The sequence below is a fragment of the Oncorhynchus clarkii genome, chromosome 32 (genome assembly GCF_045791955.1).
Source record: "Oncorhynchus clarkii lewisi isolate Uvic-CL-2024 chromosome 32, UVic_Ocla_1.0, whole genome shotgun sequence".
NCBI lineage: Eukaryota > Metazoa > Chordata > Actinopteri > Salmoniformes > Salmonidae > Oncorhynchus > Oncorhynchus clarkii.
The window spans coordinates 39,499,686-39,514,045 of NC_092178.1; the positions used below are offsets into that span (position 1 = coordinate 39,499,686).

At 39.0% G+C, this 14,360-nt stretch overlaps 1 protein-coding gene across 3 annotated transcripts in view; it reads right to left on the reverse strand.

Moving 5' to 3' along the window:
* Positions 1-14,360, reverse strand: part of LOC139392386 (probable ATP-dependent RNA helicase ddx6) — a 63,289-nt gene that overhangs the window by 19,675 nt on the left and 29,254 nt on the right. For 2 of the 3 annotated variants that reach the window (XR_011629665.1, XM_071140345.1), the window contains exons 10-13: positions 12,971-13,087; positions 11,816-11,879; positions 8,599-8,700; positions 8,246-8,467 (exon numbers count right to left, since the gene is read on the reverse strand). Coding sequence is in view for 2 of the 3 variants with exons in the window: in XM_071140345.1 (XP_070996446.1) it covers positions 8,259-8,467; positions 8,599-8,700; positions 11,816-11,879; positions 12,971-13,087 (492 nt within the window). In the remaining variant the exon portion in view is untranslated. Of the gene's footprint in view, positions 1-913; positions 5,280-8,245; positions 8,468-8,598; positions 8,701-11,815; positions 11,880-12,970; positions 13,088-14,360 lie in introns of those variants that run through there. The other variant, XM_071140343.1, reaches the window with a different exon arrangement.

Sequence of the window (14,360 nt, forward strand, 5' to 3'; positions counted from 1 at the left end):
GGCTATGTTCTGGGCTAGGTATGTTCTGGACTAGGTATGCTTTTTCCGAAAAGCATTTTATAAATAGGACTCTGGTTTGTTTAACAAGAAGTTAATCTTTAAACCTATGTAAAATATGTTTTGTTTTCTGAATTTTATAATGAGCATTTCTGTAATTGAATTTGGCGCTCTGCAACCTCACTGGATGTTGGCCAGATGGGATGCTAGCGTCCCACATACCCTAGAGGTTAAGTGTTAAATTGCCCCCAAAAAAATAGTCATATAAATCCTGACTTCCGATCTATAACCGAGTTGATGTCTGATGTATGTGTGTGTGAGCCACCATGTGGGGGGTGGGAAGAAAAAGATTCACCACTTATTTCAAGCTACGAAGCAAAGGTGGTGAAATACCAGTAATTCAATGCACGAAAAGTGTTGTGTGCCACTAAAAACATACGTTTGGTGGGTTTGTATCTAGTGAGAGTGAGAACATTACCACAGGCGTTTACATCTGAGTAATTTATATAAGATAGACAAAAATAGGAGCTGTGTCTAGTGACATGCATGTCATGTAAACCTAGCTAGCTTGAGGCAAGGCAGAAGCAGTGTTACTTTTAAAATCAGCAGAATTCAGAAATATTGCTGAGAAAACGACATCACTGTGTGTAATTCAAAGACCTGAGCCAGCTGGTTGTCATCGATAACAGATCAGGTTTGAATAACCTAAACATGTTTTACGTTTTGGACGGACTGGGCCGCCGAAAGTGTGAGTCAAGCTGCTGAACTAGCTAGCTGTTGATCATTTAGAAAATGACAACTTTCAAGCAACCAAAAGCCATCGGCTATGTAGCTATTTTCTAATACAGGCATTTGTTTGATTACCCAGCTAAGGAAGCTAGCTAGCTATAAACGCTGCCTGCATAAAATGTTTTGGTTTTTTATTTATTTTTAATCTATAATGCTTGCAAGATGTCCAGTTTCCAATCTGCCTGCCTGTCCACTGCACGCAACCAGCTAGATATTTCTAGTACAGATGAGACATTATTTAAGTCGAAGTTGGATGTTAGTAGTGCTGTAGCAAAGGATCTATTATCCAACCGTTTGTGAATACATTTAATCTTAAAAATATATAATCTTAATATCAAACAAAAACACATGTAAATAAATGGGCTAGCCAACATTGATGCTTTGTGGTTGTTAAGGTTACCCCTTGGAATACAATTTCTGCATCCTTGCGGAAATCGAATTATCAATACAAAAATCCCCATCAAAAGCAGTCTGTTTAAGCATCCGCCGATATCACACTTCGGCATCTGCGGTGCAAGGTGGCAGAGTTAGAGCCGTGTTTGACAGACCATTACACATCCCGTAAAACCAGTCTTCTCACAAAAACATTGGTTTTGGATGCACACTAATATGTCTCCTCTGTGGAAAGCTGAGACTCTCACGATGGTGTTCAGTTTTAGGACGCCCACAAGCCTCACGACTCGTCTGAAGGTCCCCGGTATCAGTAAAAAAAAAAAAAAAATTAAGGAATGGAAGTATATGGAGATACTGTAGTTTAGTGCCTAGAATAAGAGAATAAGTACATGTAATAAAAAAACTAAAACATTCCCTGATCTTTCTTACATCTCTCAGATATAGGACTGAAACTTCTGAACAAACTTCCTTTACATTTTTGGGGTGACTATGTTATTCACTGCCTTTCTTTGACCATCTTGAAACAATTAAATATGTAGCTTAGAACCCACCCCTTTAGGGTTGGGTGATATCCAGATTTTCATACCTTTTTTGTACCATACTGGGGTATACTGTATTACCGGAAGTGAACACAAGGGGCACTATTTGAAAAATACAATAGATTTTTTGAGACGCACAAAACAATTTAGGCAACAACAAGACTGACAAGACTGACAGACTGATTTTGTTTGGACAACATTTTTTAAGTTGCTCAGCAACCAGATACAAAAAAAAAAACTATCAAAAAGAGAAACATCCCTTTTTCAGGACACTGTCTTCCAAAGATATTTAGATTTTTTACGAATTAACGTCACAGATCTTCATTGTAAAGGGTTTAAACACTGTTTCCCATGCTTGGTCAATGAACCATAAACAATTAATGAGCAGGCACCTGTGGAATGGTCGTTAAGACACAAACTGCTTACAGACGGTAGGCAATTAACCTGTTTTGGAGGATATAGGATATGCATATACTTGGTAGCATTGGATAGAAAAACACTGAAGTTTCTAAAACTGTTAAAATAATGTCTGTGAGTATAACAGAACTGATATCGCAGGCAAAAACCTGAGGAAAATCTATCCGAAATATATATATTTTTTTGAGGTCATATGGTTGCCTATGGGATATACAAATAGATAGGACTCAGATTGCAGTTCCTATGGCTTCCACTACATGTCAGTCTTTAGAAAGGGTTTCAGGGTTGTTTTGTGAAAAATGTGCAGTTTGAAGAACTGTACTCTCTCATTAGAAAAGTGGTCTTGTTGGCACGTGAATGAGGTGTGCGCACTTTGTTATTCATCTTCCCTATTCAACATACTACACTCAGTCTTAAATATTATAGTTTATTTAGATATTAGAGTACCTGAGGACTAATTAGAAACATTGTTTGACTTGTTTGGACGAACTTTACTGGTAACTTTTTGGATTTGTTTGTATGCATGTTGAAAGAGTGGATTACTGAGATCATTGGCGCCAACTAAACTGACTTTTCTGAATATAAAGAAGGACTTTATCGAACAAAATGACCATTCACTGTGTAGCTGGGACCCTTGGGATTGCAAACAGAGGAAGATCTTCAAAAAGGTAAGTGATTAATTTAATCGCTATTTGTGATTTTGTGATGCATGTGCTGGTTGAAAAAGTATTTTGGTGTGGGGCGCTGTCCTCAGATCACATGGTATGCTTTTGCCGTAAAGCCTTTGAAATCTGACAACGCGGTTGGATTAACAAGAAGTTAAGCTTTTAAATTATGTATGACACTTGTATTTTCATGAATGTTTAATATTACGATTTTTGTATTTTATAAATCGCACTCTGCAATTTCACCGGCTGTTGTCGTAGGTAGCGGGTTAAGGTCACAGTTATGAAAACTTAGGACACTAAAGAGGCCTTTCTACTGACTCTGAAAAACACCAAAAGAAAGATGCCCAGGGTCCCTGCTCATCTGCGTGAACGTGCCTTAGGCATGCTGCAAGGAGGCATGAGGACTGCAAATGTGGGCAATAAAGGGCAAAAAATGGCCATGTCTGTACAGTGAGACACCTAAGACAACGCTACAGGGAGACAGGACGGACAGCTGATTGTCCTCGCAGTGGCAGACCATGTGCAACACCTGCACAGGTTTGGTACATCCGAACATCACACCTGCGGGACAGGTACAGGATGGCAACAACTGCCCGAGTTACACCGAACGCACAATCCCTCCATCAGTGCTCAGACTGTGCACAATAGGCTGAGAGAGGCTGGGATTGTAGGGCTGTTGTAAGGCAGGTCCTCACCAGACATCACCGGCAAAAACGTCACCTATAGGCACAAACCCACAGTCGCTGAACCAGACAGGACTGGAAAAAAGTGCTCTTCACTGACGAGTCACAGTTTTGTCTCACCAGGGGTGATGGTCAGATTCACATATATCGAAGGAATGAGCGTTACACCGAGGCCTGTACTCTGGAGTGGGATCGATTTGGAGGTGGAGGGTCCGTCATGGTCTGGGGCGGTGTGTCACAGCATCATCGGACTGAGCTTGTTGTCATAGCAGGTAATCTCAATGCTCTGCGTTACAGGGAAGACATCCACCTCCCTCATTTGGTACCCTTCCTGCAGGCTCATCCTGACATGACCCCCCAGCATGACAATGCCACCAGCCATACTGCTTGTTCTGTGTGGGATTTCCTGCAAGGAAGGAATGTCAGTGTTCTGCTATGGCCAACGAAGAGCCCGGATCTCAACTCCATCGAACACGTCTGGGACCTGTGGATCGAGGGTGAGGGCTAGGGCCATTCCCCCCAGAAATGCCCGGGACCTCGCAGGTGCCTTGGTGGAAGAGTGGGGTAACATCTCACAGCAAGAACAGGCAAATCTGGTATCTGGTGCAGTCCATGAGGAGGAGATGCACTGTAGTACTTAATGCAGCTGGTGGCCACACCAGATAGTGACTGTTACTTTTGATGTTGACCTCCCTTTGTTCAGGGACACATTATTCCATTTCTGTTAGTCACATGTCTGTGGAACTTGTTCAGTTTATGTCTCAGTTGTGTAAATATTTGTATGAACATAAGATTCAACAAGTTTACTGAAAATAAACGCAGTTGATAGTGAGAGGATGTTTATTTTTTTGCTGAGTTTATGTTCTGTGGAGGAGAAAAAAAAAAAGTTGAGTTCCAATATTAGGATAACAGTTGTGATTGGAGGAGAGAGGTGGGGGCTATCGAATTAGGAACAACTCCTATGTTCTCCTCGAGCTCATTAATGATAGAATGTTCATATTTGAAGATGGCAGAAAAGCCCGTCTTTGGCAATGACAAGGAGTGGCAAGGAGTGGAAGGTTAGCTAAAAAGACTGGTACCCAGGTTAGAATGTCTGCTGTAACCAAGAAGCTTGATCTTGACATCTAGCCACTTAGGTACCTAGCAAGTTAGCAAACCAAATGCAAAGCTGGAGACCTGAGGTGGATCTAAATTATAATGTCATCATAGATTTCGTATAGTTATAAGCACACAACCCTGCAGCCCCCAGGTGCCCCCAATCCCCCCAAAAAACATAGTTTAAACAGTTTTGAAAATCAGTCAGTATTTCGAAATACCCCAGTGTACAGTATATCGCCCAAACCTACTAGCCATAAAAGTGGATGATGTATTCAGCAGGAAACAATACAACTTGGATCAATATTTTGCATGGTTCTTACTTTTCTTTTTAAGGTAATGTTCTATCTCAAGTTTTTCAGCTGATTATTACCTTGCAATACCAGGATACAATCCAAAAAACATAAGCCTATGTGTCTTAAGCCAAAAAAGGACTGATAACTCAGTGTGCATTTGGCAAGTTACCTTTGGTGCAAAAAAACATGGTTAAGACTATTTTAGCCAAAAAATGCAGGCATCTCTTATTAAATAATAATAATAATAAATTAAATAAAAGGGGAACAAGAACAGGACATACAAATCAGCAAAAACAAATACATCCATGTGCCAGGTTCTGAAGATTGAGAAAAGATAAGTTGAAGAGGTGCCTGAGCTGCAAGAGCTGAATGTTGTGCAAAAGCCGGGTACATCCTGTTGTCCTGGATGGAAGATAAGGTGGCAAGGATTAAAAATATATGTCTCTCTCTCTCCCACACACACGCCCAATTCAATATATCCCGTATCCCTTTTATAGCCACAATTATTTGATAGACATAAGGAAGATGGTAATCGAGTCAGCTTGCCATCTGAGGAATTTACCATATTCCTTACACCCATCTGACCATGTCAGATCCAAGTTAGGGGTGACCTAAAATATTAGCCATTTTCACTGGCATATCAGACATACAGTGCATTCAGAAAGTATTCAGACTCCTTTACTTTAATGTATAAAAATAAAATATTTTGCTCAATTTGCTATGAGACACAAAACTGAGCTCAGATGCATCCTGTTCCATTGATCATCTCATCCTTGAGATGATATGAAACAATCATCTCAAGGATAATATAATAATAATATAAGGATAATATGAAATAACACTTAATGACAGCTTTGCATTCTCTCAACCAACTTCATGAGGTAGTCATCTGGAATGCATTTCAATTAACAGGTGTGCCTTATTAAGTTAAATAGTGGAATTTATTTCATACTTAATGTGTTTGAGCAAGTCAGTTGTGTTGTGACAAGGTAGGGTTGGTGTACAGAAGACAGCCCTATTTAGTAGGACCAAAGTCCTTACTTTGGCAAGAACAGCTCAAATGAACAAAGAGAAACGACAGTCCAACATAACGTTAAGACATGAAGGTCAGTCAATACAGAACATGCAAAGAACTTTGAAAGTGCAGTCGCAAAAACCATCAAGCGCTATGATGGAACTGGCTCATGAAAGGAAAGGAAGAGCCAGAGTTACCTCCGAAAACAATAGTAGGCTTGATTTCCAACAATTACAAGACAGCCTACAGGAAGGAAGTGAGGGCCCTAGGAGTGTGGTGCCAGAAAAATAACCTCTCACTCAACATTAACAAAATAAGCTGATAGTGGACTTCAGGAAACAGCAGAGGGAGCACCCCCCTATCCACATCGACAGGAGCGCAGTGGATAAGGTGGAAAGCTTCTAGATTCCGGTGTATACATCACCGACAAACTGAAATGCTCCACCCACACAGACAGCGTGGTGAAGGCGCAACAGCTCCCCTTCAACCTCAGAAGGCTGAAGAAATTTGGCTTGACACCTAAAACCCTCAAACTTTTACTAATGCACAATTGAGAGCATCCTGTCGGGCTGTATCACCAACGCTTCACTGGGGCAAACTACCTGCCCTCCAGGACACCTAAAGCCCCCGATGTCACAAGAAGGCCAAAAAGATTATCAAGGACAACAACCACCGAGCCACTGCCAGTTCACCCCGCTATCATCCAAAAGGAAAACTCAGTACAAGTGCATCAAACCTGGGTCATAGAGACTGAAAAACAGCATTTATCTCAAGGCCATCAGACTTTTAAACAGCCATAACCAGTCCAGAGGGGCTGCTACCCCATACACAGACACTTGAAATCACTGGCCACTTTAATAGTAGAACACTAATAAGTTTTACATATTTTGTATTACTCATCTCATGTATATACTGTATTCTATTCTGCTGTATCTTAGTCTATGCTGCTCTGACACTGCTCATCTCAAAGGTTTTTATATATTCTTAATTCCATTCCTTTAGATGTGTGTTTTGTTAGATATTACTGTACTGTTGGAGCTAGAAACACAAGCATTTCACTACAACCGCAGTAACATCTGCTATACACGTATGTTGCCAATAAAATTGGATTTGATTTGCAGAGGATAAGTTCATTAGAGTTAACAGCCTCAGAAAATGCAGCCCAAATAAACACGTCAGAGTTCAAGTAACTAACAACAACATCAACTGTTCAGAGGAGACTGCCTGAATCAGGCCTTCATGGTTTAATTGCTGCAAAGAAACGACCGCTAAAAGACACCAATAAGGAGAAGAGACTTGCTTGGTCCAAGAAACAAGAGCAATGGACATTAATTAGACTGGTGGAAATGTGTCTTTTGGTCTGGAGTTCAAATTTGAGATTTTTGGTTTGAACCGCCGTGTCTTTGAGAGAAGCAGAGTAGATTAACAGATGATCTTTGCATGTGTGGTTCCCACCGTGAAGCATGGAAGTGGTGGTGTGATGGTGCTTTGCTGGTGACACTGTCAGTGATTTTTTTATTTTATTCAAAGCACACTGAACCAGCATGGCTGCCACAGGATTCTGCAGCGATACACCATCCCATCTGGTTTGCGCTAAGTGGGACTATCATTTGTTTTTCAACAGGACAATGACAACACACCCCAAGGCTGTGTAAGGGCTATTTGACAAAGGAGAGTGATGGAGTGCTGCATCAGATGACCTGGCCTCCACAATCACCTGACCTCAACTAAATTGAGATGGTTTGGAATGAGTTGGATTACAGAGTGAAGGAAAAGCAGCCAACAAGTGCTCAGCATATGTGGGAACACCTTCAAGACTATTGGAAAAGCATTCCTCATGAAGCTGGTTGAGAATGCCAAGAGTGTGCAAAGTTGTCATGAAGGCAAAGGGTGGCTACTTTGAAGAAAATAAAATATATTTTGTTTTACACATGATTCCATGTGTTATTTCATAGTTTTGATGTCTTCACTATTATTATACAATGTAGAAAATAGTAAAACTAAAGAAAACCCCTGAATGAGAAGGTGTCCAAACTTTGGACTGGTACTATATATAAATACAAATACACTGCTCAAAAAAATAAAGGGAACACTAAAATAACACATCGTAGATCTGAATGAATGAAATATTCTTATTAAATACTTTTTTCTTTAAATGAATGTGAATGTGCTGACAACAAAATCACACAAAAATTATCAATAGAAATCAAATTTAACAACCCATGGAGGTCTGGATTTGGAGTCACACTCAAAATTAAAGTGGAAAACCACACTACAGGCTGATCCAACTTTGATGTAATGTCCTTAAAACAAGTCAAAATGAGGCTCAGTAGTGTCAGAGGGAATGACTCACCAGTTTAGGAGTTCTAGGGCTCCACCTGTTGGCGGCCAGTCTCCTTCAGCCCCTCCTCGCAATTGGGGTTGGTGGCGTGGAATTCTGCCACGTACAGGCTCTTGTCGATGCTGCCAGGGATAGGCTTGATGTCGGTGACCAACTGGTCCTCGATGGACTTCAGATTGAAGCGGTCTTCAGAGGTGATCAGGTTGATGGCCAGGCCCAGGTGGCCAAACCTCCCTAAGAGACAATATCACAGAGGGATAGAATGAGCATGTGGCCATGTTCTCAAAACAAAGCATTCAGAAATTACAAGAAGATAAAAAGCATTGACATAATACCAAAAGAAGCACATAAAAAGGTTTCCATACCTGATCGTCCGATGCGATGCAGGTATGTCTCAGCATTCTTGGGGAAGTCGAAGTTGATGACGACATTGACGGCCTGGATGTCAATACCTCTGGTGAAGAGATCTGTTTCAAACAGTAAACCATAAAACAGTTTAATCAACTGTACTACATACCCATGTAAAATCTGATACAACCAAACAAAATATTCAGTCAAATTCATATGGACGTGCAATATGCAGAATTTGCTCAGCCATTTCCTGGTTGCAAAAAGTATAAAATAGTTTGCCCAGGGCTGGTGAGACATAGCCAAAATATATCACTGTATATATATATATAAAACAAGTGATGGCATTATGTTTTTGAATGACAAAAGTTCTAAATTTGTTTGATGAGTAGCCCGTGACCCTACCTCGCTTTGGATTAGAATTAAGAGCTTCTGCTAAATGACTAAAATGTAAAATAATTAGTGGGAACTTCGAACACTATTGTTTGACATGACAACAAATTCAAATATACGGTGGAATTATTGTGACAGGGTAGGAACCGAAGTGTTAAGTGTTTCCTAGGGGACCCTATAATCTTTAGCTACATTAAATGTTCTCTTAACTACTTCATGTAGCTAACATATTCACGCTTTGCATATTCCTCTGATTTAGCAGGCACTGTTGCACAAACATGCTGATTTAGATCTGGTATTATCAGGCTGTATAGCTAGTTACGTTTGCTCTGACTCAGTACAGCCAGCTAACTAGCGATTAGCGGCTCACACGATTGAGGCCCAACTTGCTAAGAAAAGACAAACTAGCCATTTGCAGATGTAAGAAACAAACTAAGTGTAATTATAGAATACTAGTGGATTTACATTAAGAAGCAAAGTGAGAACAGCATCGTTGGGATCAACAATGTTGCATGTGCTGCACTGACCATGCAGACTGAACGTAAGTGTCTCGTGGTCAAGAAACAACAAATGCGCTCCTTGAGTGACTGGGCGGGGATAGGTCTGTGTGGAAAGTGGCATAGATAGAGAGAGAGAGAGAGAGAGAGAGAGAGAGAGAGGACTCAAGTAGTGGAGAAAACAAAAAAGTGACACGGCGTATCACTTAACCAAACATTCAAATATCGTTACAGAATGTAAAAATCGAAATACAGTATACCGCCAAGTTCACCTAATTTTGTCACTGGCTGAGAATCATTGTACCATCTAAACCACTGTGAAATATCTTTCCGATAACAAAATAAATATTGTATTTTCAGCTGGTGCACAAAAAAAAGGTAAAAAAAAAACTTTATGGGAAGCATAGAAATAGCACATGTAGACCAGATCTACAGCTTCAGACTCAATGAAAGTCACATTTCTGAGTTTGGTCGGGTCGCTCATTGTTATAAAACCACTGTGCAACTTCACATGCATCCCAATCAATGACGACTAGCGTGGGCCAATTTCTATTGTAAATTCTCAAAAATGAAGTTAGTTCCGGAAGTATTCTAAAGGGTGATTATTAGGTTTCATAAACATGATTAGTGCTTCCCCTTCAAATCAGTTTTAGAAAATAAATAGAGGATAGGTTGCTGCTAGGGATGTGGCGGTCACCAAATTTTGTCAGCCAGTGATTGTCACACAAATAAAACTGGTCTCACGGTAATTGACCGTGAATTAACACACACACATTTAGCATCTCCTGGCTTCCTAAATCCATGTTATATCGCCTACACCTTCACAATAAATACATTATTTTAGACAGGTCTAAAGAAGCATATGAAAAAAATGTAGTCTATTTCTGAAGAACAGAATAGCATACTTTGAGTTTTCCTTATGTTAGGTCCTGATGTGGCTATGGGCTACATTTAGCAGACAAGATTTGCTTAGAATTATTATTAAAATAAAAAGGATATTCTCTCCACAAATGATTTGAGGGAGTGTGCGTGCACATGCGGCTATTCTGTGTTGAGCGGTTAACAAAGAAATAGGTATTCCTATATGCTTAAATTTAGAGTTATTCATGTAACTTCAGTTCTACAAATGTTGGGCTATATGTTTGGATTTTTAATACATTGTAAGGCTGCATGATGCGACTAAAAAGTAGCTTGAAAGGCATGAGCGCTGCTTAGTTTTTTTTGCGCAAACTGCACACACTACATCAGATCACTCATTCACAATTTGACAAGCACTTGATATTGCCAAGAATTTCACGGTGGCATCCCTTCGGTGGCCGTAACGCACCCTAAAAAAAAATCCATGCCTTTTGCGGCCAGTGGCCGTTGTGCACCTCCCCCTGAGTGCTGGCTCCACACCAACCCCGCTAGATGTGTGAAAGTGTATAAGCTAATGATCCATCATGTATGACATTCCTGGGAGTGTGTAAAATTATATTTTGTATTACCATATCATTTTTGTCTGTTCTCTATAGTTATGTACTTGAAAATGTATCAATTGACCAATTCAGCACATTTTGGCAGACTTGATACAAAATATTGTCCGGTATTGCAATGCTTCATTGGATCAATCTGAAACTTTGCTGCCATCTAGTGGCCAAAATCTAAATGTCACCTAAACTGCACTATATTATGGCCTCTCTTGCATTTCAAAGATGGAACAAAAAATAGAGCTACAGGCAGTTCGATTTGGGTATGTGATTTTAGGCAAAAAAAAAAAAAAAAAAAAATATATATATATATATATATATATATATATATATATATATATATATATATTTTTTTTGCCTAAAATCACATACCCAAATCGAACTGCCTGTAGCTCTATTTTATATATATAAGTTTATATATATATATATATATATGTTTATATATATATTATATATATATATATATATATATATATATATATATATATATATATATATATATATATATATATATATATATATATATATATTATATATTTTATATATATATTTTTTTTTTATGAAAAAAAGGGTCAGATCCCTAAGATGTTTTTTGGCCACTTTAGTTAGGACACAAAATAATATACATGCCTAGGCTATTTGAGGCGACTGATTATAAAAAGTCGCTAGAAACGGCACCATTTCTTATGCTGGGCATCATTTACAAGTGATGATATGATTCCCAAGTGATAGGCTAATATTGTCACCCATAAGACTAGTCAGACTAGTTTTTCTGGACACAATGGTGCTCCCAAATTATTATTCCAGGTCGCACAGCTAAATATTTAGGAGCATATGCCAAAATGGTCGCACTTTAGAGCCCCGTGGACACGTACCAGTGCAGACAAGATTTCTGCAGAGTCCATTTCTGAAGTCGTGGAACACACGATTTCTGTACTCCTGTGAGGATTAAAAGAACACTGCATGAGAGCACTGAACACAACCTCAGAATTGCATATTTTCTCATGGCTCCCATACATTGACTAGCACAAACTCATATATTCCTCATATTTCTGTCCAAAGGTAGTCTCCTCGTTGGTCAGATTTTTCTCTTGTATGACAATAAAAACAAATCTGTTCATCATTAAATCTGGTATGGTGTGTAGATCATAATAATAAAAATCAGGAGTTGGAACCGGTTCAGGGAACAGAATCACAAATGAAAGTGATCTATACAGTTTTATTTTAAAAGCATGGGAACCGGTTAATAACATTTTACACATTCAGGGCAAGTCCCACAATAAAACAAAGCCCACTCTGTCACTCAAACGTATTCCAGTGTCTGCCTGCCAGAAAATCTTTGCCAGTGTGTGCAGGCAACCTGCCCCTCAGAAGCATAGTCTAGTAGCCTACTGACGTTACAAGCAGAAGTTAGGAAGATATATTTTTAATTAAAGATTGAATTAACCTTTTCAATGCTAGTTAAGAATAATGCAGTGACCATGGGATTTATTAACTACAGTAAGGTAAGACATTTTTATTTTAATTGTGTTGGCGCTCTGCACACAGAAGCTTGTTACTTCGAATAACATTCAAAGTTCCTTCATAGAAGCCACTCCTTCGTAGGTATAATTCTATGGGCCTAATTCAGATGCATGTCATAAGATGCCCGGCGCTTCAAGCAAAGCCTCCTCCACCCTCGCTCGACCTGGCAAACTTACGTCGCATCCTTCACTCGTCTGTCCAATGCATGTAAATAGCTTGCCTGCTCCATAGCAAGCTGATCTATCTACACTGATTAAATTACTTCAAATGTCGAGCGAAAAAATATATTAAATTTCAGAAGTTTAAAAAAAGGAATAGAAAGGAAAGATAAGCCGTTACTCTTTTGGGGATTAAATGGGTTCAGAACCATATTTTGCTGGTCGGAACAGTGAAAAAAAAGATTGGAAAATAATTTTGGTTCCAACCCCTGATAATGTTTCCCCTCCTTTAAAGTGGCTGCAGATTTTCCTCTTATAGGACAATAAACGTGAATCTAAATCGATGACCTGCATCATCTTGGCGTGGATATAGAAGCAGGAGTAGCCCAGCTGGGTGATCTTCTTAGCCAGCAGCTCAACTCTCTGGGTGGAGTTACAGAAGATGATGGACTGATTGATCTGCAACTGAGAAAGGAAATGTTAAAACAAACAAACAATCAAGAGATGTACTTCATATAGCACTTTTCATCATAATGAGAATCTCAAAGCCTTAAACAAAAACAAATACAGGGTTCTGGCAGGTCTTAGGCAATGGTTTAACATGAATGTAAACACATCTGAAGTGGGTTTAAAAGATCAGTGGCTGTGGTTCCAACTTTTCCCGGACATTGCAAAGAAATTGGCCTTTCGGCAATCTCAACGTTCATTTACGGCAGAGTTGCTCATTGGAAATAAGATTAATATGTTCCATGACAACATTTGGCCCTCAAAAATTTAATGTAAAAAAAGTAGCTTTTAGCTAGGCAAGTTTTTGTATTTAGTGTGAGAATTTAGACATGAGCTAGCAAACTTCGACAGACTTTCGTCTGGACAAACAAAAAAAAGTTCCAATATTTACATAATCAAATCCTCTGTTCTCCTCAAATTCATTATAGAATATTAATATTTGAAGATGGCAGGAAGGCCAGTCTCTTTGGCTGAATTAGCTAAAGAGACTGGTTCACAGGCTAGTAAAGAACAGGCTACTCAGGCAAATGGTGCGTGTTAATTAAAGTTAGATCAAATGTCTGCAAGATCACAATAGTATTCCTACATAGAAGCAACAAATATAAAAGCATAGAATAAGGTTACAGTAAAACAAACACCACTGCATCGCTCATGTGGCCAAAACTCAACAGTGCGTGCCACTAAGCAAAATACATAGGTAGGCTATGCTAGTTTGTTAACACTATTTGCTCTCAAATTCACTCACTGTACACCATTCAAAACACTGTCGCCTACTTTGAAACATTGTATAACTCAAAGATATCTAAATCAAAAGTCTGCAACCTTTTCTAGCATGAGAGCTACTTTTAGAAAAAAATAGAAGAAAAAAAGAAATCTCCAGCTACTCTTTTTTTTCCTAGCCATTAAATAGGCACATTATTCTTCCCCAGGTCCTTAGTGTACAAGAGAAAGTAGTGCACTGTTCTGCCAATATACACAGTCAAATAATGGGAAATAAAACAAAGGGGGGCCCTAAAAAAAAGAAATCAGACATGTTTGATATTTACTCAAACTATACTGCTGTATTTTGTTTCAATTCATTTTTGTTTTTCACTCTCAATATCAATTGTTGATAGAGAAACATTGGATGTTTTGAGTCCATGTCAATGGTGAAATTACATCAGAGGACAATTTATTTATAAGGCTGGAAGAGAAATAACACATTTTGATTGAAGTGTAAATCCCCTTTAAT